The sequence below is a fragment of the Perca fluviatilis genome, chromosome 16 (assembly GCF_010015445.1).
Source record: "Perca fluviatilis chromosome 16, GENO_Pfluv_1.0, whole genome shotgun sequence".
NCBI classification, from domain to species: domain Eukaryota; kingdom Metazoa; phylum Chordata; class Actinopteri; order Perciformes; family Percidae; genus Perca; species Perca fluviatilis.
In genome coordinates this window covers 22,738,956-22,762,609 of record NC_053127.1, presented here as the reverse complement: position 1 = coordinate 22,762,609, position 23,654 = coordinate 22,738,956, and the positions used below count along the sequence as shown (strand labels likewise).

Below are 23,654 nucleotides of genomic sequence, written 5' to 3'. Positions count from 1 at the left end.
AGCTCACAGGATGAGGACCATCTATAGAGGGAGACAGAAGGCGTTGTGAGTTATTGCACCCATTTCTTGGCATGTAAGTCAATAGACGAGATGTTTCACACGCAGTTAACATGAATCACATGATAACATTGTGGTTTTATTCATATGTTGCTTGAGAGCATTTTCAGGTGGAAAATAATCAGTGTTTTGAAGAAAACACAACAGGTGTGGTGGCCAATCCACAACCCACCCACAGTATCTCTTATACATGGCACAAAGAATAAAAGACAGTATTGCACATCATTTGCACCTCAACTTCAAACGTTTGCTTCTATTATGTTCATCATGTCAGAACAAAGCCAGAATCATTGTTGTGAAAGCATTTAGACCCATTTTGATGATAATGGGCGGAAATAAAACAAATACCTTAGTTTTAATTGCAATGTCTTCTAAATGTAATGTCAATTTTAAATGTTTGTTTTAAAAAACAAATTTTTTGCACAGTGCAGCAAGTGAACACAATGTGGTGATAATGCTTAATGACTTCATGAGAACGGGTATACATTATAGTATATTGTGTATACTATGACCATATAGATATGTCTGTATATGTCTGGAAATAATTAAACAGGCGGACGTGTTGAAAAAGTTAATGTTGTCTACAATTTCATCCATCATGGATTTTGTCAATTTTACAAAAAGGAACTTGAGCAGATTCAATCTGTAGAAGCAGATTAATCCCCAAAAGCATTTGTTTGTTAAGATTATTTTTGGGCATTTTTGGCATTTAATTGATAGGACAGTTGCAGACAGGAAAGGGGGGAGAAAGAGGGGGAAGACATGCAGCAAAGGGCTGCAGGTCGGAACCGAACCCTGGGCCGCTGCGGTAAGGACTGAGCCTTGGTAAATGGGGCGCACTCTCTACCAGGTGAGCTACCAGGGCACCCCGACAATAATATTATGAATAAAAACGTCTACTGTATGTTTTCTCCACAGTGTTAAAATCATAGACTGTATAAAACAGGTTAAAATAAAGAAAAATGTGCATGAATTATGCGTTTACTGTATTGCAGAAACAGTGGCATTCTGTATATTGGCACCTTATCCATTAGATTTATCTAATCCACACACCTCAGAAATATAACCCTAACCAGAGCTGATTACACCACAGTGCAGACATGATGATGGTGAAGACAGTAGATTGATGGCAAGCATATTCATTGCTGTACAGATGTACAAGCAGCTCCCTCTGGTGGAAGATCTTGTGGTTAATTTTTGCCCCATTCTTAAAAATGGTCATATCTGTTTTTTACATGCAAAATGAATTGCGTGGGAAAGAATACATGAATTGTACTATGTACATATATATATATATATATATATATATATATATATATATATATATATATATATATATATATATATATATATATATATTTACAAATCTTTTGGCAGACAAAATAAATTGGATAGTAGAGAATATAAAATCAATTTAGGGCCAATAAAGATAACTTCAGCTTATCATAACTAATGGTGTTCTTTCCCTATCGTATCTACAGTATAATAGCATATTCTCTTGGGACTTGTTTGTCTGTCGTGGGATAAATTAGTTAGTTGGACATGGTGATCATAGACACCTTAGAGAACAGTATCAAGATTCATCAACAATTTGGAAGCACTAATAACACAACTACATCCAGAAATAACAAGTTGCAGCACCGAAGAAACAGCAAATTTCCTGTCTTTTTAATACTTGATATTTAATGGTGATAACTGAATCCTTAAATAAAAATGCTGTGAAATATCTGGCTCAAAACACCAGTGCAATGCTGTAGGATGTATGTGAAGGAGCAATACAAATGTCCTATAAAGACAGCATGCAAACGACCAAATGTGTTATGTTATTGCAGTTAATGAATGTTACAGATTTGTACATTGAAGTAACAAGCAAAAGAGTACAGAAGTAAAGCTAATGGAAGACTGCCATGTGCTGGGTTTATTTGCTTTCTGAATGTGTCTGTCTGCTGTTTTCATGTGGGAACAAAACACGACACCCCCAAACACAAGAAAAACAAATGCATGACTGGTTGACATCTTTTTTTTAATCAAATTCTTCTTATCTTAACAGCACCTTTGGTAATACTTTGATGCAGCAATCATGACAATAGATGTCAAACTTTTTTGGGTTTTCCGGAATAAGCTACATTTAGCAACTATTTCCACTATATTCATTACTAAGTGCATGGTCTTTTTTTCCTAGCTTAAAGTCACTTAGGTGCACATGTCAAATTATACAAAAACTTCAGGTTTCTCATATTTTACATCAACAAATAAACAGGGGTAGGAGAGGGATCATTCTTACAGAAGCTGTTGATACATCGGACAAACTGTACAATAACACAAAATCAACAACGTGTGGTTAGAAAATACAATATCAGAGGACTTCAATTAAGAATTAAACATGAAAGAATGTGGACTTAAACGGGAATGTAAAAGGGTATACTGTAACATATAAACATTCTCATGGCATTTCTAGTCTGCAAGTATTGAATGGGCAGTAGACAACAGGAATATGAGATAGGTCTTTGAAATACATTTCGGTATTAAAACAAGAGGTGGCTTTAGCTCTAATATTCAAATTAACATTAAGAGATCAATGCAACAGGGAGATGAATGAAAAAATAAATCACACAAAGCACAATTTAAACTTAACAAAAACAGTTAAAAAAAACAATTACAAAAATGTTAAACAAACAACCATATTTCTTGTCTGTATTGATTTTTTCTTTAAATGTGAAATGGGGAGTGAAAGAGGAGCTGACAATGATATGTTTTGTACATTTCATATGAGCCATTGCTATGATTTGGCTCCTGATGAGAACTCATGTTTTTGGGTTCACTGCCGACACACGGTCCCACGTTCGTACTGTGAGACAGAAGTGTGTGTGCAGCATGTGCTGAGCGGTTGTGTGTATTTTGCACACTATATATAGGGATACACAGAGTGACGAACAGAGGTTACCGAGTTCTGCGTCGGACACATGTGTTTGGCCTGCGTGTGGCCACAAAGCCGTGTTTGCAGAAGCATTTGTATGAGCCAGCGGTGTTCACACAGCGAGCGTTCTTGCATGGACTGGCATGAGCTCCTGGTTCTGCACACTCATCAATGTCTGAAAACAAAATACAAAGTTACTAAATCAACATATTAGTCGGTGCATATTCCTTTGTTGGCTACTGTATAGTCCTTAAAATGCAACCAGTAATTATTAAAAAAAAAACTTATTTTTGTAACATTAGCAAGTGCAAACCTATACAGCGGGTGCGGGAGTGGTCCAGCCTAAAGCCTGTGTTACATTCACACATGGTGCCCAGGTAGGAGCGAACACAGCGACCATTTACACAGCTGCATTCGTCCGAATCCTCCTCTGAACTGTCACCTTTCACAGACAAACAGGCAGGGGGAATGTGGGAAGTAAATAAGGGTTGGTTGGGGGCAAATAGATGAGAGTTTTCTGACATATGATAGGATATTGACAAAGATGATGTATAGTTTTACCTGGGTTGTAGTTGGCGAAAGCTGCCAGGAAATCCTGCTCCCCATCGGACTCTGTCTCCAGATGCATCTCACACAGACGACTAAACATCTCTAAATACAAAGAATAAATGTCTTTTTAGCTCAAAAGAAAGGAAAAGCGGAAGTCGGCAGTCACAGCTGAGCGGTCAGTTGGGTCTTCAGTTTGCTCACCTGAGTTTCTGGGTGGACAGGTGTTACACTCGGGCCCCCAGCCACGACCGTAGTGACAGCAGCACTCTGAGTAGGTCACCACCATGCCGTTCCTGGGCTCGCTGCAGATCAAGCCCTCGTCAACCTGCAGGAAACACACATCCTTGTGGGCAGCAGTGCGATCTGGGTAAAAAAAGGAGGATAAAAAAACCAAACATGAAATGTTAACTGTAGTTTAAAAAAATTGAAGGTAACGTAAGAATTCAGGCACTATCAGATTTACATGAAAGTTCTTTCTGTTTGTGTTACAGTACATAGTTTAAGTACATGAAGCCACATTCAGCCAGTTTTTGAGCTCTAAGATTAATATCAGGTTTTCTAATCAAAACAGTGTTATGCAAGTCAGTGGAAGATGTCAACCCAAATCATAATGTATCTACATTTGTAACTTTAAGGATTAAATGTCATTTCAAGAGTATTTAGCATGTGTAAAGCCATAATGAAGCATCAAAACATATACAGTATATGGCTTGGAGGAAAAAACATCAGTTCACATGGTGACAGCCACAACCTACTTAAAGATGATGGATGTTAGAATGTCTCAATAAATGTAACATTTATTATTAGAGCCACTTGAAGATACTTCAGTGAAAACATATTTACAAATCAGAGTGAAGTTGCAAATGAGTGCACTAAAAAGTACCCATCCATTTATTCTCTATACATGCTTATTATAGTTGAGGAGTTAACGGAGGTCAGGAGCCTATCCAAGCATGTATAAGCCAAAGTGCAGAAATTAGTCCGCCCCATAATACAGTGGGTATCCTACTGTTGCCATTTTGTTTGCTAGCTATGTGATACAACATATCACCTCTGTAACTAATACATACAGCAAAAGAAAAGCCTTACTAAACTTACTATATATTGTTTGGACAGTATGGCGATGTGGTCATGGCACATGGAAGCTAATGCGCTTTAATAGATTAATTATTCATTCACGCTTACAACTAATAAAATCTACAATTGTTAAAGTAACCAAACTCATAAAAACAATGTCATGTCTATGAATTATGCTGAAAAAAAAAGATCCCAAACACTTATCAATGAGTGTAAGAGAGGCTGCGTGTTTAAGTGGCTGCATGTTTTGCATTGATGATGAAAATATGCTTTACTCTCATTAGGCAAACAGTTTATTGTTACAGCTCCTTGATTGTGGTTCAGTATGCTTCCATGTCTTCTGTAATTGTGAAGATAGAGTATAATGGTGTTCAATGTCATTTTTTGGTCTGCTGGATACAATGCGTTACACTTAAACAGTCCTGAAGCGTTAATTACAGATGTTAAACCAACCACAACAAAGACATTCATTACTAAAATGGCAGTCGAAAAAGTACTGTGAATCACATACAGTATCTTACATGCAATATGATGACTAGTGAACTTAAAGCATTCTCTACTAAATGAGCAGTTTTCAAATGCTGAGTCTGTCTTTTCTCTACTAGAACAAGTTTATCATCTATAATAACACAGACACAAATTGTTTTTTTGTGTGAAAATAGACATGCAGAGTAAATGTTAAAAGTAATCACTTTTTCTCACACTAAACATGCTCAGATATCGCTTTGTGTGCATAAATGCGTACATTCGATTTGTATTTTTAATAGCTACACAAAGTGGTATCTTTCCAAAGAATGGGAAACTGTCTCTGCAAAGTTGGTAAGAGGGGAAACATAAAGCCAGTACAGGCCAGATGGGACACAAATTGGGAGGAATTACAAAGAGCAACATGAGCGGCAGATGTCGAGGTAAGCCAAAACTCATTTTGATCGGTCATGCTCAGGTGAGCCGACGCTGATTTTACCCACCGTCATAGACGCACTGTTTCAGCGCTGCACTGAAGGTGAGGGGAGGGTCGCAAAAACAGTGAAAGGAGCCGGGCGTGTTCTCACACCTCCCATTCTTACAGTACGAGGGGTCCTGGCACTCATTCACATCTGCAAAGGGCACCACAGGCACTGGTTACAGTATGAACATCTGCTTGGGGCCAGTTCTTAGTCTGTAGGTGGTGGACACAATAATTTTTAAAAACTTGTGCTACATCATGAAATTCAGTACAATAACCCTGCAATAAATAATCCTTTTGTGACGTTTACTGCACAATCTTCAGTTTTTCCCCGAGACCGTTTCAAAAATATGTTGATTCAACTTTCATCTTTAACAAGTCGCAGATAGTTAAAATCAACTTTGACACATCTGACACATTTTCTCAACAAAAAACTGAACATTTTAAGCTGCAGCATTCATTGCAGTGATATTGTATTGTTTTGGATAACAATGTACTGTACAGTGGGTACTGTTATTGTGTCCACCCCCCCATATGTCCTGTTTTCTTTCTGTTTAAGTTTCTACCATAAATGTTGCATGCAAGGTTCTTCTTATGACAAAATGAGCTTTAGTCATGCATACCACTGCTATTGGTCTCTAGTAAACATGCAACCACACTGCGATATCTGCAAAAAGGCTGCAGGTTAAAACAAGTAGCTTGGTTCCAGCAACACTTCAACTTAAGAATCTTTTATCTGCTTTGATGTTTGCGGGCAGTTTGCAGAGAAAATGATACCACGATATAGGCCAGTGTCTACTGGGATGTGGACGATGCAAATTTCTAATCTTTGCTTTGTTCTCTGTATCTACTTTTTTTCATGAAGCTTGAATAAAACCAAATATGATGTCACTAGACTGAAACCTGAAGAATGAGGGTCTATGCATTTAGAAGGCATGTTCAAAATATACTGTTTTTTTCAACTCTTTTATCCAACTGTTTTAAATCTAGGCAATTACAGGACAAGCCATATTCACATTCACTCATTAGATTAGGTTCGCTCATTTTTCAGTTTAAACACAGAGTAGACACACAGTACACATGACTTTGTGATGAGTGCATAGTCAGTTTTCAGGTAGGCCAAATGCTTTCTAAAAATAACAGGTCAAGGACAAAAGCATGTGTCCAAGTAAGTTGGTGTTAAGCTCATCAGTGTCCATCCACCCATCCATTTTCCTAATCATTTATTTATGTCGTGGTTGTAGTGGTAACAAGAAGACAAGAGTATTCATACTTTGTTTTCTCAAGAATTATCCTGGACTAACAGGTCAGATGACAGATATTATCCCACAGCTTTTTATGTTTGCATCTCTTCCATTTCAGTCATGTCTGAATACTAACAAAAGCAGGCTTTCTGGGTTGCTGAGACCATTTCAAGTGGCTCCTTTCAATGTCAAGATGCAGCAGCTTAGACGGCATCATTTGCAAATAACAGCAATGGCACCCCACTGTCACTAAACCAGAGCTTTCCGGTCCTTAGCTCAGTTGTGTCCATAAAGATGACACACAAAAGAGTTGACAAAGACACACCTGTTGGGAGTCCAAATCCCACTTTGAAAAAGTTTAACCTTACAGAAAGAAACACATTTCCCATTCTGCCTGTGAAGGGAACTGCATTTGCTTCTACAAGAATGGTTCCTTTCTTTAAACAGGGCAATTTAACTGTATGTCCCTAAACCCCAATTTCCACCAACTGCGGAACAGCTGCAGATCCGCTCCGGAACGGCAGCGGAGTGAATAGGTTTCCATTAAAGTCAATGTGTGTATTTTCACTGACTGAGGAACGGCTGCGTTCCGACTCCATCCCAGCTCCGGCGATTCGCAGCCCTCCGGAGCAGATACGCAGAGTTTTTATTTTTGACTGATGCCGGAGAGCTCCGCAGCAATTCAGCACAGGGCAGACTGTGCGGGACAGGAAGTCGAGCAAAGAAGCAAAATAAAACATCCGATAATTTTCAAAATAAAATACACCATGCTCACGGCGGATCATATTTCTCTGCACTACACCTTGAAAACGTCATCATGGGCAGAGACAGGCGTGAAACAAACTGTTGTTGGTTTTGTGGTTCTGTTTATAGAAACTACACCCTGTTCGACATCCGCGCGATCATATGTCAATTCGCGAGATCTCGTGGGTCCTCATGACTTCAGCTATCAGTCATGGCCGCAGCCGTTCCGCAACAAATCCGTTCCTGGTGGCTATTGAAGGACAGCGGAGCACGGAGCCAACACGCAGCAGAGCCGATCCGCAGCTGATCTGCAGTTGGTGGAAATTGTGGGTAACCTGTGGCCATGATGAGGAGGACAACGTTTAAACTCCAAGTTAAAGACAGAATTCTTCAGCAGATTTAACCAGCAAGCCTAACTCAATGACTGGGTCAACCTGGCCTGTCTGGTATCTGATGCGAATCGGTATCAGGTAGTGATCAGTTCAGATCCTGTTTATCAGTACAACACAATAGCATTGGCTTCCGGTTTTAAGGAACAACTACAACGACTACTACTCCTTTTTTCCCAAGATGGTGTTTGTCCAGCAAACATCACAAAACCCCTGATATGTGATTTGGAGTTTATTACAGCTGAAACAAATATGAGCACTGAGCTGCATAAACAAACAACACATCACGTGATAGTCACATGTACAAAATGAACATGGATATATGTATGAATATATATATAATTTGTCCAATCATTATCTGTAACTGAGACCTTGAAAATGCATGTTCTCAATTGGTTTACCTAAGACACCACATGATTTTATTTGCTTCACTTTGTGCGGTTTGCTTGGATTAGCTCAGGATGACTCTATAATACTTCCTTCTGTCATCTTCCTGCCATCACTGTACTGTATGTAATTTCACGGTTGTTCCTCTGTAATGTACCCCCTTAACAATGTCAATTACAGACTCAAAGTGATAAAGTGAGATCTCAAAAACCCTCTTCAACCACTTAATGAAAACGTGATGAAAACATTTCAAAAACGACGTCTATTCTGGCCTCTGTTTTGTACAATGGCAACTACAAAAAGTTTAGCAGATTCCTTCACCTCCTTTTTTCAACTTGGCACATAAATCAGTTTTGTCTCACATACACTGCCTCCCACAAGCGCAGACAGCAAACACCATGAGTGAGTTTGTTTTGCTTTTTCCAGAATAAACTGCTGTTGCCCACTGCACAGGGTCTACACTCACCAGCCTGCTCCTCAGGAGTCACACAACTGTTACGGTCGGTGGCCAGGGTCCAGGGCGGAGAGCAGATGCAGTAATACGACCCTGGAGTGTCCACACAGTGGCCATTCTTACAGTTGACTGGGTCCTCACACTCATTCACATCTGTAAAACAAAAAAGGTTGACTCAAATCTCAAGATAATTCCTCCAGTAGCTAGATAAATGTCTGTCAAGGGTCACCGGGGGAAGATTTTACTCACCTGCAATTGTTGCTATCACACACTTCTTCTTGTTGGAGTCTGGAGTCCAGGGCCGGTTACAGTTGCAGAAGAACGACCCTTCGGTGTTGACGCAGTGACCATTAGTGCACAGAGACTCGTCGTGGCATTCGTTCACATCTGAGGGAGAACATGCAACCATAAAGAACCACATTCATCTGTAATGAAGCATCTAGAAAACAAAGTCTTTACAGCATTTTTACAGACGGTTTTTTTCGGTGTCATTTTATAGTGTGCATCTAAGCACTTACCAATGCACTCAAGAAGGTTGCCGTCATAGTAGAAGCCCTGTTGACAGTAGCACTCGTAGCCTGGCTGTGTGTTCTCACAGCGACCCTTCTTGCAGATTTCATCAGCGAACAAAGAACACTCGTCGATATCTGCAGACAAGGAAGGAAAACGTGTCTTTTCAGGAAAAGATTGCCGGTCTTCCCATAAAGTTAGTCTATATCCACGACCTTCCACTTCCGGGATTGTCCCGTTGCCGCCGGAAATTCCGCCGTATGTCCTTTTTTTTTGACCGGATTTCCGTTACTTAACGCCTCCTTTCTTTTGGAATTCTTAACTCTGGTGGACGGTGGATGTTTAACTGCTCCTCAGATCTCTGCAGGGTAAATCCAGACAGCTAGCTAGACTATCTGTCCAATCTGAGTTTTCTGTTGCACGACTAAACAACTTTTGAACGCACACGTTCCACCAAAACAAGTTCCTTCCCGAGGCTATTTTCCAGCGGCACAATGACGATTTTGATTGGTTTAAAGAAATGCCAATAAATCAGAGCACATTTTTCTCCCATCCCGGAATGTTGTGTGGACTAGTCAGAGCCTCCTCCGCAGCACTGTGGAGGAAGGTCTGGCAAAGCGAGACCACCATAAAGTTGATCGATGTAAGAATGATTTATCAATCTCATGAGGAACTGACAACTTGTTTGAACTTGTTTTAAGCACAAAGTTATTTATTACATTTTTTATAATTTGAGAAAAAATGCAGGAATATCTTATCACTGTGTAGCCCTGGTGTATGTGAAAATTGTGACCCAATATTGTATTATATCTACCATGGTAGACAGGCAGGCTGTACAGGAGTCCTTCATCATAGTAGAGGCCTTGCCCATTTGGACACAGGAAGTGGAACTCGGCTGGGTGGAGAGGACCAGGCAGAGTTTAATATATAAGTAGATACAGAATATGACATAATGTTTACTTTAAACTAAACTAATTTACCCAGATGCATGCATTTAGCTTAGTGAATTACTTTTTAATATTAACTACAAACCCTTGTTAGTAACATATACAACACACTGAGCTACAAACCCACCCATAACGTAGTTGAATGTGTATTTACTTGCATTATGCACAGTGCACTGGACTGTAAATGTACCTGATTGGGAGACAGGACAGGGATAGATCTCACAGTGATCTCCCCATCCCACTCCAATGGAGCAGCAGCACTCCTGCTTGGTGACGTTGGTGGCCAGAACGCTGTCGCAGAACACAGTGTCATCGAGGTTCAAGTAGCATTCCTTCTTCTCATCCATCAGCACTCGAACTGCTGCAGGAGCAAACATGGTGAATGTTAGGAAAAACAGGTTTTGGTGTGCAAATCCAGTGACTGGACTGGACCTCAAATGGGCTTGCCAAACTGACCTTGCTTTGAATTTTAGTTAAAGGTGCTCTAAGCGATGTTGGGTGACATCACTTCTTGTTGACGTTCAAAGTATTGTCAAACAAAACGGAAGCTAGCTCGCCCCTCCCTCCTGCTCATCCCGTCTCCTCCCCGTCCCTTCCGTTCTTCCTGAAACAGTCGTGAACGCGCATTGTGGAAGTAGCCTACGTGCTAACACTGCTGCGGTGATGGCTCAACCAAATCCTTCTTGTCGGGTATTGGCTGGAACACTGTTTGTTATGTTTCGTGGTGCAGGTTGGCGCAGTTTGTTTTTGTTGCCGTTTGTGGAGCCTGGGCTGTCTACAGAGACCGCGGTTTTTTACAGTGTTTTCAGGGGACAGGCAGCTAGCGGACAGTGAAGAGACGTTTGCTGTATGTGACAAAAAAAATTGTAGCCTAAAAAAGTTTGTGACTTGGTTCATATAAAATATAGGATTTGGTAATATATACCAATACTTATAATTGTTTGGCTTTCAGGCCCTGCAATTGGTTAAAACTAAAATGTTTTGGTTTTGGTACAGACGGGGATCAAATGTTCAGGCCTGGTTTAAGCTCTGGGATAAATGTGGGTCTACAGTAAAGCAGGAGGAATCAGAGCAGGCTTACCCTCACAGCTGTGTTTGTCCTCTGAGAGGACAAAACCGTGATTGCAGGCACACACATACGATCCTGGTCTGTTCTCACAAGAGCCGAAGGGCTGGCAGAGACTTCTGTCTGCGGCACATTCGTCTATGTCTGAAAGGGAAATCACACATGCTGCTCTGAGTATTTGTTTCAATCCAAACACCATCTGAGTTGCAAACAAATAGATTTTGTTCTTTTTTTAACAGCTTTAATTTTTAAAGTAAAGTAAGAAAACATTTGCTCACTGATATATTTGCTCAGACATTTTAAATATTGGCAAGTGCAGTGTCCATAACATGTACATGACTTTTTACCCATAATGCAATTCCTCACTTTGTGTGAGATGTGTAAATTACACCTGTCAGTGATAACGCAAAGATAATGATAATAACATGGTAAAGATAAAGATTTAAAAAAATAAAGATACTGTAAATAAAACAAAGGTTTAGACTGCAATTAGGCTTACCCTCTCCTGCATATAATTTTGTTACTAGTTACTAGCAAAAAGACAGACAGCATCCTGTTTTCTGATAGAGGTCTGACCATAAAGATTTGAAGAGACTGACCTTGGCACCTCCTGCCTCCCACCAGTGTGTAGCCCTTCTGGCACTCGCAGTGGTATGAGCCCATACTGTTGATACAACGGCCCCTCTGACAGTTTGATGGCCTCTCACACTCATTGATATCTGAAGGGAAGGAAATAAAAACAACGTTGGAATGTGAAGCATGTGGTGAGCAGAATTAATGAACTGGTCAAAACCAACCTGGACTCAGTCACACTTTATTTGGACAGTCCAGCGCTGATTGTTTTTATCAGTAAAATGAGTTTCGGGTGATAAATAATTGCATATTGGTATTAAAATACACGGTTTGTTGAATAATTCATGCCTTCGCAGTGGCTGCCCTCCTGTGTGCGCTGGTATCCCGGGTAGCACTGGCACTGGAAGGAGCCTTCTGTATTGATGCAGTGGCCATAAGCACACAGCCTGACGTCCTCACATTCATCAATGTCTGTTTGGGAGGAAAGAAAAACATGTGAAACGCAACTTGTTTAATGATTGAGAATTCCTCAATACAACTTTAGCACCAAGCGGCTGTTAAGTTACTCAACTGCATAATGAGCAACTTAGTCTATGTCATGTAAAGGTTAGGTAAGCATTACTCACCACGGCAACCTTTGCTGTCTGAAGATGGGAGGAAGCCCTCGTTGCACAGGCAGCGGTAATCACCAGGGAGGTTCTCACAGCGCCCATTAGGACAGATGCCAGGCTTCTGACACTCATTAATATCTGGTGAAACATGTTGGAGACATAAAAGGAAGGTAAATTACAGTGATTCAATAATATGTTTGTAGCAATGTTTTATTTATTAGCTGAAATCAGCTGCACATTATTGACTCATTTTGACTGGTTGGTTATAACAAGGCCTGATTTTTTAGTATCATTATAGTACAGATTCACAATATTGAATTGATTCCATAATTTCCATATTTTTCGTACTAATATATTTTACATAATTACAATACTACTACTTTATATCCGGTTTGTTACTGTGGTGTGTCGTGCACATATAGTGGGCTAAAAAACTGCTTTAAAGTGCTTTTTCCCTTTCCTTTATTGTGTTATTTATCTTTTTTAGTGCATGTTATAGGTTTACAAAGTGAAAAAGCCCAAAGTCCACCCCAAAGGGACTTACCATCTCCAACAGGAAACACTGTTTTCCAAACAGCTCTGTTGTAGTCCAGCCTTTACTTCCGTGACAATCGTGCGTCACTTTGTAACACACGTTATAATGCTCGCCTAGCTGCTAGCGCGGTACGCCCTCATACTCTGCTTCTGACTGGCTAGTAGTCCTTACCTAGCTACTGCACATGTGCGACTCCCAACAAAGATGGAATAGAAGTGTGATGCCTCACTCTGTAGCTAAAACAGAGAGCTCACCACACAGGGTGAAAAGAGGAGTTGCAGCAATGTGCAGTACAACACAAATATGGTGTTTTTTGAAAATTAAACCATGTAAACCTATTCCGATATAACCTCTAAATACAATATTGAACCTGAAAGTGAGCATAATATGAGCACTTTAATACCTGATTTATTACATACAACACAATAAAATTAAAATATTTCCGAGTGTCTGAAACTATTAAAGAAGTGGAGGACAATTTATTCAAATGTGTTATATTTAGATGTTTCCCTGTATTAATGCCCAATACACTATTGGCTCAGGTTATGCACAATACTGATAAACTGAGTGAATTATCCTTCTCTGTTCTAATGGGTATGTATGGCTTCTTCTCTCACTGCTGCTGCGTAAATGTAGGTGAATTGCTGTGAAATGTTGTCCAAAACTCAATATTTTGCACATTACCAGTTAGATAACACAAATGGGAATGGCATAGCTGCAAACACCTTTCACTGAAGGAGCAATTTAACTTCTTTTTTATTTTAGCATGATAATAATGCTCAAATAATTATTGTACTCACCATAACACTTGCCAGTGCGGGCCTCGTGACCAGGCAAGCAAGGCACACACTCATATGAGCCTGGTGTGTTCTCACATTGCTCATTGGGACAAGTGTCGGGGTTCAAACACTCATTAATGTCTGGAATAAGTGAGAGGAAATGATATACAGATGATGTGAAAAACACATGCAGAGCACAGACGCAGGCATGTTATAGTGACACACGCATAATAAGTGTTTTGTCATTGGAGAGCCTGTGCACTAATATCTATACTGTCACAATAATCAGTGTCTTTGTACAGTACCTTCACATGTTGGGTGACGGTGTGACTTGCTCCTAAAGCCGCTGTGACATTCACATTTATAAGAACCAGGCAGGTTCACACACTGGCCTCCGACACCACAGATGTCCTGCTTAGAGCACTCATTCACATCTGTAAAACAGAAAAGGATAGAGCCAATGCATGATCTGATAACTTCTAGGGAAAAAAACCTTAACATGGAAATCACTCAACCTAACTTACCTACGCACTTGAGTCTCCCATGCTGCACCATGTGTTTATAGCCCTGACGACAGAGGCATTTGTAACCTCCTTCTATGTTGACGCAAATGCCTCTGCCGTACCCGCACGGTTCTGAATCACATTCATTATCATCTGAACAGGAGAGAATGACAATGACTACACACGATGGAAACAGTGTTGAATATTACAGTGGGTCATAGAGCGCAGAGGAAACAGTGCTCTGATTCCAGGAATGTTGTTCAACACCTATCCCAACATTATTCCTTCAGTGATAGTTAATGTCTCATGTAGTAGATGAACTGCCTCTTGCTACTGCGAGTCCATTCAAATACATGAAGAAAAAAAACTACACAGCTAATCTTACAAATCCAACAAGAAGCAGCGTAATAAATGTAATTCTATTTCTGGCTCATAGGGACATTATTATTAACCAATCAAATAAAAATTGTCAGAGAAACTAGGTTAACCATTTTAGCAAAAATGTCTAAATACGCAAATCTTTAAATAAAATTGAAATGCTCTTAAAATGAAATTTAATGGGTACAGCTAAAATCCATATAAATTAAAGCAGCAGATTACATTTTATCCTGACTGTTCAAAGTCCAAAGTACCGGTCAAGTTCTTACAACGTTGCAGCCTACATTTCCCATGATGCAACTCAATAGCATCTTTCATTAGTAACTCCTCACCCCCAGTTTGTGATGCAGGCTTTTTGTTAAAAAAAATTTTTTATCTCTGAGACCAAGCCAAAATATTTTTCTCAAACTTTGGAAAGCTCCTTTCAGAGCCACAAAATACATCATACAACTGTTTTCACAGGCCAAGTCGTACTCCTCATGACGAGTAAACAGACCTTGATGTAGGATCAGTGGAGTGCCCCTTTACCAAAGGTAAACAAAAATATAGTTGAATATGAAACAAAAATATAGTTGAATATGAAACAACTTAATTTAAAGCTAAATGAAAAGATTTTAACATTGCACACAACCAGGTATACTTCATTCATTTCTGTAAATATTATGATGTATGCATTAATTGTGCGGACCAATAGGAGCGGTAATTATCTTTCTAGATATCATTTCACAGGTCAATTGGCCTCAAGACATAAAAGGCAGGATAAGGATCAGGTTTAAATCTTTTCATTTATCATTCTTGCTATCCAATTTTGATTCAGAAAACAACCAACACAGAGTGACTACATCCAAGAGCTGACGTTACGGTTTTTAATGATGCTGATCTTAAGGCAGTACCCATTTATTACCCAGTAGACAGGATGATTGCCACTGCTTAAAATTCATGGATGGTTAGGTTTTCCTCCTTCCTATCAATTGTATATCTATCTGTGAGAGGGAAAAGTTTGCTTGCCAGGGGACACCCATGCACAAGAAACTTAATGAGAAATTTCTCATTGCTGTCCATCATCCCCTCCTCCAGCCACAGTCTCTACCATTGTCTCTTACCCTCACAGATGTTCCTCAGTGGATTGAGATGGTAGCCAAGGTGACAGTGACAGATGTGGCCATTCAGGCTGTTTTCACACTCTCCATGACCACAAATGCTCCTGCTTAGACTGCATTCATCTGTCTCTGCTTCAAGGAGGGAACACAGGCATCATATATATCAATATATAGATGTATGTGTGTATATATATATTATATGTGAAGCCCATGCCGTACCTAAATCCCTATATCTTTGGTCATGTTCACACTATTCAAGTTTTTAAAAAGCCTCTGGCTTTTTTATATTAAAGCCAATGACAAGTGTCAAAGACAGTGAAGCTACTTTATTGGATTTCTAAAAATCATTGACAAACACACAGTTTCACAGACGTAGTAGTAGAAGGAGATATTCAACGCCCCCAAAATATCCAACACTCCTTCAGGAATTTTTGTTTCTTTTTATGGAAAGTGTCTCACATAACTTGCTTTTTAATACCAGCATGGAATGCAGTTATGGCAACACTTGCTTCCATAAAACACAAAGAGTGTGAACATAGCCTTGAGGCTGGTTCATGCATCATGGTTAAACCCACACAACATGCAAAGTGTCCAAAATTGTCACTTAAGCATTGAAGAAGCACACATCTACTTCTATCAACAGGGATTGCCTCAGGGTCTAAAGTCTTTTGCGTGTCGTCGTAGATTATGTTTATTACATGGAGAAAGTCAACATGTCATTTGTGAGTGATGGACCCAAAGCTCACCACAATATCTTCTCTTACTGGGGAATGTGGAGAGCTGGGTTTTCCAGTTTTGCATGAAACATGAACCAGCCTTTACAGAAGTAACTCTCTATAAGGTGAAAGCAGAATAGATGTTGGAGTCGGTTTGCAGGGAACTCACGCAAGACTTTTGTCTGTGTTTCGAAGGGGTCATTGCCTGGGGTCATTCTGATGATTGTTGGAGGGGTGGGTTTAACAACTGTGGATCCAACAGAAGATAGATGAAGTGGACAGACTTTAGGAGGAAATATGACATGTTGAACTTTAGTCCTGATATTTTTGTCTTCACCACATATGGGGAACATTTCTCTACGCTAGTTGTCGTTGCAGGCAGTCAGAGTACATTAGGTCTCAGTAACAAATACATTTTCTCTTCCGTTTCAACATGTTCTATCACTAGAGTTATGGAGTATGAATCTGGGGTTCGGGGTGAGTTTACCAGGCACACGAGGACTGCTGGTGGTGGTGGTGGGAGACGGCTGTGCAGCAGTCGCCATCTCTGGAGGCCTCTCCTGATTGAAAGAGATAGTCGATTTCACAACAGCAAAAATGTGAAATTAATGAATTATTAAAAACAGAAATAGTGTCTTACCGGCTGCTTAGGTTCTGAAAGGAAAATAGATAGAGGGACATTACAAGTGTGAATTCACATGATCCGTACAAAGCACTCACAAGTAGAAATGTTAGAAATGTTTGAGGACTCCTGGGTAGTGTAAAAGCATATTCGAGCACTCACCCTCCTTGTCATGCTTGCGGAAGATGATGGGAGGGAAGGCCACGGTCTCTCTTATATTTTGGAGAAAGTATCCTTTCCCAGCAGGGCAGATCTTACTGAAGGCCACTGAGCCCCGCATGGAGAGAGGGAATTAATTTTACGGTTACTTTATTTCACTTTTTTTTAGAATATCACTATTCCATCTTTTTTAAATTACATTCCTGTAATCTGATGCAACCTAAATTGTATAAAAAATGTATGACATCCAACCACTTCCACTTTGTTATTAAACTGTATGACAGTGTAGACAAATACAGATATTAAGTATAAAGTGTATTGGGAGCTCAAACTAGATGTATTGCTCTGTTCCAGTGCACATTCACTATTAATCCAATACAGAAACAAGAATAAGCCTCCAACATCACAAGTAACATAATAAAATGCAAGATTTGTAACATTCCTTATATTAATATCTCAATATCTTATCTATTACATCTCCAGTTTTCAAGTTTAATAGAGTGCCAACAGACAAGAAGAGTGAGAAACCCTTCTGATGACCATTAACAAGAACTTGAGCTGCGTAATAACTTACTGAGTAATCAACACAATATATCAAATGAATGAGTATTCTGATAAAATTGTTAATTAAGATAAAGCCACACATGGATGAGATTATTATGAACTGTACATTTTAAATCAGTAAGAACAGAAAATCTACATTAACAGGCAGTAAAGGATGAAAGTTAATAATTGTGTTTATAAAATGTGTTTACGTGCAGACGCACAGACCGATAATGTCCCGCCTATCACGAACGCCTACCTATCACTAATGCTTGCTCTTGATGGAATTACTGTAATTGTTGGGGTTTTGGAAATTATAGAGTGTGGTCTAGACCTACTCTATCTGTAAAGTGTCTTGAGATAACTTTTGTTATGATTTGATACTATAAATAAAATTGAATTGAATTGAATTGAATTGAACGGCAACTTGTTTATATTTAATATTTCTATATTTTCTCAGCCTGCAAATGCAACTGCTCCTCTCCGTCTCCGTCCACTCACCTGTGCCCACCTGAGGACATCTTTCACAGTTGTGGCCCCAGGCTTTGCCCACCGTGCAGCAGCACATCTCCTGGGTGAGGTGGGTGGGCAGTGCGTGCTCGCAGCCCCTCGCCTCGGACGCTATCCGGAAGCACTGAGCCTGCTCAGCAGGAGACTCTGACAGACGAGACAACAGGGTTTTATTTAGGAATTCCCATTATGGAATTAAAATATTACGCCACTCAAGTGGATAATCAGTAAAAGCAGAAGACCCATAGAGACCTCTCACTCACCAACACATCGATTCCTGTCCAACACCAAACCGGCCTTGCAGGAACATTTGAAGCTGCCCAGTGTGTTCAGGCAGTCTCCATTCTGACAGACGCCCTGCATGGAGCACTCGTTGATATCTTCAAGGGTGGAATGTGGTGTGAAAAAATGAAAAGGGTATTTTTGATATACTGAAAAGTATGATATTGCTTTATCACACAAGGACTGTAGCTTTAATAAGTACATTAAACTGAAATAACTCCCAAACTGAGCTACAGTATGTACTGGTTATAAGTTACATCGTGCCCGTGTTACCTTGACAGTGAGTGCTGTTGAATCTTTTATAGCCTTGCGGACAGGTCGAGCCGTAGTCTTCCACAATGGTATGCTTGACTGATGCATCTGAGGGAGAAGACATGGCAAAGCACAGAGGGAAAGGTAAGTAAAGCTTGAGTGAAATATTGTTTCTGGAATGAAAAGGGCTGTGGGTGAAAACTGTAAAAGCTCTACCCAATAATTTACTTACTAAAATAGTTTGAATGGAACACTTTGAATTTCAGCTCTTGTAAGTATTCAGCCTGTGAAAAGTGAAGAATTTCCAAAACCAACTTCTATAATATCTGGAAACGATAAAGTCAGGATGCTTTTCAGGATGTTTAGCTTATATTTAAGCACCCACATGATCTTTTCCTGAATCTCCTGCATTGGAGGTACAACTGACAATTTTTGTAATTTTCTAAAAAACAGACAATTCAACAACAACACCCACTTTACACAGCCATAGTGCTAGGTGTGCAGAGGTGTAAAAGTAAGCAAGGTTTGAATCTCTCTCTCAAGCACTTTGTTTAAAGTGGCCATATTATGCTCATTTTCAGGTTAATAATTGTAATTTGAGATTGTATCAGAATAGGTTTACATGGTTTAATTTTCAAAAAACACCATATTTTTGTTATACTGCACATCGCTGCAGCTCCTCTTTTCACCCTGTGTGTTCAGGTCTCTGTTTTAGCTACAGAGTGAGACCTCTCAACTTCTGTAACATCTTTGTTGTCAGTCGCACATGCGCAAAACAGGGACATGTAAGTAGTTATAAGTAGCTATACAATTTATTTTGCAGATTAGGGTGAATTCGTGTGTGTTATAGCAGTGTAGCATTTTGTTAACGGTTAGCCCCCTAGCCCCCTCGTTTCGGCTAGTGACGTAGAAAGCCCTGCAGATTTTGAACAGCTCACCCGGAGACTGAAGGCAGGACACATTCAGAAACCCGTATCTCACTCAAAACAGCATGGATGTTTTTTTTTTCAAAGTTTGTATGCATGTGGAAGAACCAGAGACACAAAATAACACACCAAATCCCAGAAAAAGTGATTTTTTTTCATAATATGGGCAACAGTGACACAACTACTTCTGTCACTGTTAATGTGTACAATTGACTGTTAATGTTTTTGAGCTTCCCCATTTGTTGCTTCTAAATCTGACTAACTAACACACTGTATTATTTATCTGTATAAAAACAAAATGTAAAAATGACAAGTTTTGGTTTCCAGCAAGAAAGCAAGTAAATACCGTATTTCCCAAAATGTCAAACTATTCATTTAATATGTGAATTAATTAGTCTAAAACATAAAAACAACAACATACTAAGCTTTGTTACACACGGTCACATTATTGAGGAAGATGCATTTATGGCAATGATGTTGTTACAGCGTAGAAGCTACTGTAGCCAACTTTGACAAGCAAAAGTTTGACATTTCGAAAAGTACACTTATTCACTTGCTGGCGGAGAGTTAGATGAGAACATCGATACCGCTCTCATACCTGCCTGTTAAATGTAAGGTTACAGCCAGCAGGCAGTCATCTTAGCTTAGCATAAAGACTGGAAACAGGGGAAACAGCTAGTCTGGCTGTGATAAGTCTGCTGGCTTCATATTTGCTGTACAGATATGAGAGTGGTTTTCACATTTCATTCTCCTTCCAGAAAGCAATTTATCATGTTTCCCAAAATGTTAAACTACCCCTTTAACATTTTAAAATGTTAAAATTTCGATTTTATGATGATATGACAAACTAAGATTTTCTTTTCTTTTTTCTTTGCCTTTCTTGTTCTTTTCTAATGACGGATGGATGTGTTTTTTTTATGAGGGCATTTGATGAAGTGTAGCTCATTACAGAATAGAAAAGTCTTTCATGAGGTTTGAACTCCCAATGCATTATTCTTGTTCTTATCCTAAATGCGCCTTGAACCTCTAACACAGAAGAATGTTCTTCTTTCCATGAGGGAGTACAAACATGTATGGCAGTTTTATTAGAGAGCTGTGGGAAGACTGCACTCACACAAAAAATTTTTAAAACACAATGAAAAGAGGGGAAAGATCACATCTCACTTTTGCCATTTTCAGAAGAAAAAAAACAATGAGCTTATAAATGGATATGAATGTCACAAAACAGACACCACTCTGGGCAGGAATCCAGTTGTCTGAAGACTAACCAGACCTACTGTATCAGGTTTTGTGAAAGGCTGCATTGTCTGAGTCAGAACTGAGAGACGGAATAATAGCGGAGTGGAAAAACGTGAGTAGCCAAGATTTTCTTGAAATTCAATCTCCAGCAATGTGATGACAGTCCTGCACTGGGCAGGCCCATAGGAACATGCTTAAGTAGAGGGTTATTTTCCACATTCTCTTTTTCTGTCTCACAGTCTGTGTGTAATTCCTGTAATTTCTTCCGTTTTCTCCTTACCAACCGTTAACACACTCCCTACCCCACCTCACCGCTAACTTTCATGTACACATTTTTATAGAAGTATAAAGTGATTGTTTTAATCCAGGGCCATAATTTCATGAAGTGAAAGGGATAAATTGTAGGGAATGCTTGACATTTTTGGCTCAATAAACAATAATTTATTCCCAGGAACACACAAGATGTAGATCAGATAAAAAACTAACATGGACTACTTTAAGAAAACAATTTGCTGCACTGAATAGAAAAACTACATTAAAGAGTAAACAAATAGTGGATGACATCTACAAAGCTGAAACAAGTGAATCAGAGCAGCTTGAAATTGAAGTAAGATGAAAACTCAAAGGCAAAAAGATTTCTTGAAGCACACTGTAACTCACTTGGTAGTTTGGGGCACTGATAACACTTGTTTTGTCCCCATGAATTCCCCACACTGCCACAGCAATCCTCCTGATTGGTCAGAACAGGAAGCGGGGTGCTGTTGCACTAAAGCAGACGAGACAGAAAAGTGTTATCTGTGGAAATGACAAAACAAAATCTTCCAGGATTGTCCATCACTGCAGCGTGTGTATAAACTCACAGCTTGTTTGGGTGTGGTCTCCTGGAAGCAGCGCCCCTTTGGTTTGTGTCTGGCAGGAATCGGGCGTGGCCCTGTCTTGTGAGGAGGCTTGACATCCGATTGGTCGAGGGGTTGAATGACTACAGAGGTGTCTGGCGTGTGGTGAACACGAACATTAAACTGCACTAAAAATAGAGAAAAGGAAGAAAAAAAACATGCATCACAAATATATATATATATATATATATATATATATATATATATATATATATATATATATATATATATATATATATATTTTCCCCATCAATCAAAACCAAGAGAGATGCAAAGGTTTGGTTTGGCATTAACTGTAGTGAATGATAGATACCTTCAGATGAGTGTGACATGGGTAGGGTGAAAACAGAGTGTGTTTGTGTCAACTGGGTACGCCCTATGCTTAATTGCTCCACTAGTTTCTGGCCGTCTGGCTTCAAAGATATGGGATAGACAGGCTGCTTGTTGCCCCGCGCTGCCTGAGCTTGCTGCGTCTGCTGGAGTGGAAACTGGCAGAGCCGACCGGTGAAGCCAGGCGGGCACAGGCAGTGTTTCCTCGAGCTGCATACTCCTCCATTCATACACGTCAGGGGACACACAACTGCAAAGAGAGACAAGGGGAGAGTTGTCATACCAATACGGGCAGAGGGTCAACAGTTCATAGCTATGAATCACATCGGATGAGAGGAAAAAAGAAAAGCTTACACACATGAGCAACACAAGCAAATAATGAGTTATAAAAAAAAGAAAAAAGAGTTATTCATGAGTCACATCAGACTGGAATTGCTCATTTTGGATCCATTCATCTCAGAGACAGACTGAGCCTGATGATATTTGTGCTATGTCACACAAAAACAGCAGACAGACAGAAAAGTTTGTGGCATGATATTCACGTTGAGCTGTAGCACTGTAAAAGTCACATCAGCTTGATGGACTAACAGGCCCCACCAGCCAGTCAGCAGCAGCAGCAGCGTCTGAAAGTCATTGATCTGTTCAACAGCTTTATTCTGACATATGGGAAAGATCTTGAAATCTATGGGAAAGCTGCTGGCTGGAGAGAGATTCATGGCATATACAGTATTCCCTGCAGTTTTATTGGGTCTCCCATTGTGTTTGTGTTAAGTCCAGTTGTTTCCCACAATAGAACAATCAGAGGAGAGAGAGAGAGAGCGCAGGACTGTGGGGGAAACTGCAAGGAAGTAATGAGAGGAGAGATGTGAGAAAAAACCGAAACCTAAGAATGCTACTAGAAGTACTACTATGACCGCTAATGAAGTAAGTAATAGTGAAAGCTCAGTCAGGAAGGCCACCTCATCTCAGCGATCCTTACACATGCTAGTGCTAGGTAATGTCTAAAACCTTGGGGCACTTGAGCCAATATTCCTGAGTTTTAGTATCACTACCAGAAATGTGTTTCGATACCTTCCTTTGAATGTATGTTCAAAGGTCCATTGTGTTGGAATTTCTCCCATCTAGCGTTGAGATCATATATCGCAATCAACTCTCTGGCACCACACAGTTCAAAGTACGTATTACAGTTACGGTAGCCTTCACGCTTCAAAAAGCCGGTCTCTTGCTCTTTTCAATATCCTTTTTCTTTTTCTGGACTCTTGTTCCTGAAATTTGGATTTTGAATTTGTGGGGTCCTCCATGTTTCCTTCTTCAAAACTTGCCAGGGCCGGGAAAACGCGAAAGGCGGAGCAGTATGTCCTGTATGTCCCTTACCGGCTAACGTATTTCAAGAAGGCTCATGAATATGGAGCG

At 39.8% G+C, this 23,654-nt stretch overlaps 1 protein-coding gene across 4 annotated transcripts in view; it reads right to left on the bottom strand.

Annotated features, from left to right (window-relative positions):
- Positions 1 to 2,061: 2,061 nt before the first annotated feature.
- Positions 2,062 to 23,654, bottom strand: part of ltbp3 (latent transforming growth factor beta binding protein 3) — a 36,108-nt gene continuing 14,515 nt past the window's right edge. The window contains exons 2-29 of one of the 4 annotated variants that reach the window (XM_039778047.1): positions 22,225 to 22,491; positions 21,876 to 22,039; positions 21,676 to 21,781; positions 18,872 to 18,958; positions 18,580 to 18,696; positions 18,308 to 18,463; positions 17,267 to 17,371; positions 17,123 to 17,136; positions 16,970 to 17,042; positions 16,652 to 16,729; positions 15,770 to 15,898; positions 14,310 to 14,441; positions 14,091 to 14,219; positions 13,807 to 13,926; positions 12,487 to 12,609; positions 12,209 to 12,331; positions 11,887 to 12,006; positions 11,303 to 11,431; positions 10,412 to 10,582; positions 10,089 to 10,169; positions 9,283 to 9,411; positions 9,014 to 9,151; positions 8,777 to 8,917; positions 5,569 to 5,697; positions 3,725 to 3,886; positions 3,536 to 3,625; positions 3,288 to 3,416; positions 2,062 to 3,149 (exon numbers count right to left, since the gene is read on the bottom strand). In XM_039778047.1, coding sequence (XP_039633981.1) covers positions 2,998 to 3,149; positions 3,288 to 3,416; positions 3,536 to 3,625; positions 3,725 to 3,886; positions 5,569 to 5,697; positions 8,777 to 8,917; positions 9,014 to 9,151; positions 9,283 to 9,411; positions 10,089 to 10,169; positions 10,412 to 10,582; positions 11,303 to 11,431; positions 11,887 to 12,006; positions 12,209 to 12,331; positions 12,487 to 12,609; positions 13,807 to 13,926; positions 14,091 to 14,219; positions 14,310 to 14,441; positions 15,770 to 15,898; positions 16,652 to 16,729; positions 16,970 to 17,042; positions 17,123 to 17,136; positions 17,267 to 17,371; positions 18,308 to 18,463; positions 18,580 to 18,696; positions 18,872 to 18,958; positions 21,676 to 21,781; positions 21,876 to 22,039; positions 22,225 to 22,491 — 3,494 coding nt within the window. In that variant the 3' untranslated portion in view covers positions 2,062 to 2,997. The remainder of the gene's footprint in view (positions 3,150 to 3,287; positions 3,417 to 3,535; positions 3,626 to 3,724; positions 3,887 to 5,568; positions 5,698 to 8,776; positions 8,918 to 9,013; positions 9,152 to 9,282; positions 9,412 to 10,088; positions 10,170 to 10,411; positions 10,583 to 11,302; positions 11,432 to 11,886; positions 12,007 to 12,208; positions 12,332 to 12,486; positions 12,610 to 13,806; positions 13,927 to 14,090; positions 14,220 to 14,309; positions 14,442 to 15,769; positions 15,899 to 16,651; positions 16,730 to 16,969; positions 17,043 to 17,122; positions 17,137 to 17,266; positions 17,372 to 18,307; positions 18,464 to 18,579; positions 18,697 to 18,871; positions 18,959 to 21,675; positions 21,782 to 21,875; positions 22,040 to 22,224; positions 22,492 to 23,654) is intronic. The other 3 variants (XM_039778050.1, XM_039778049.1, XM_039778048.1) reach the window with 3 other exon arrangements.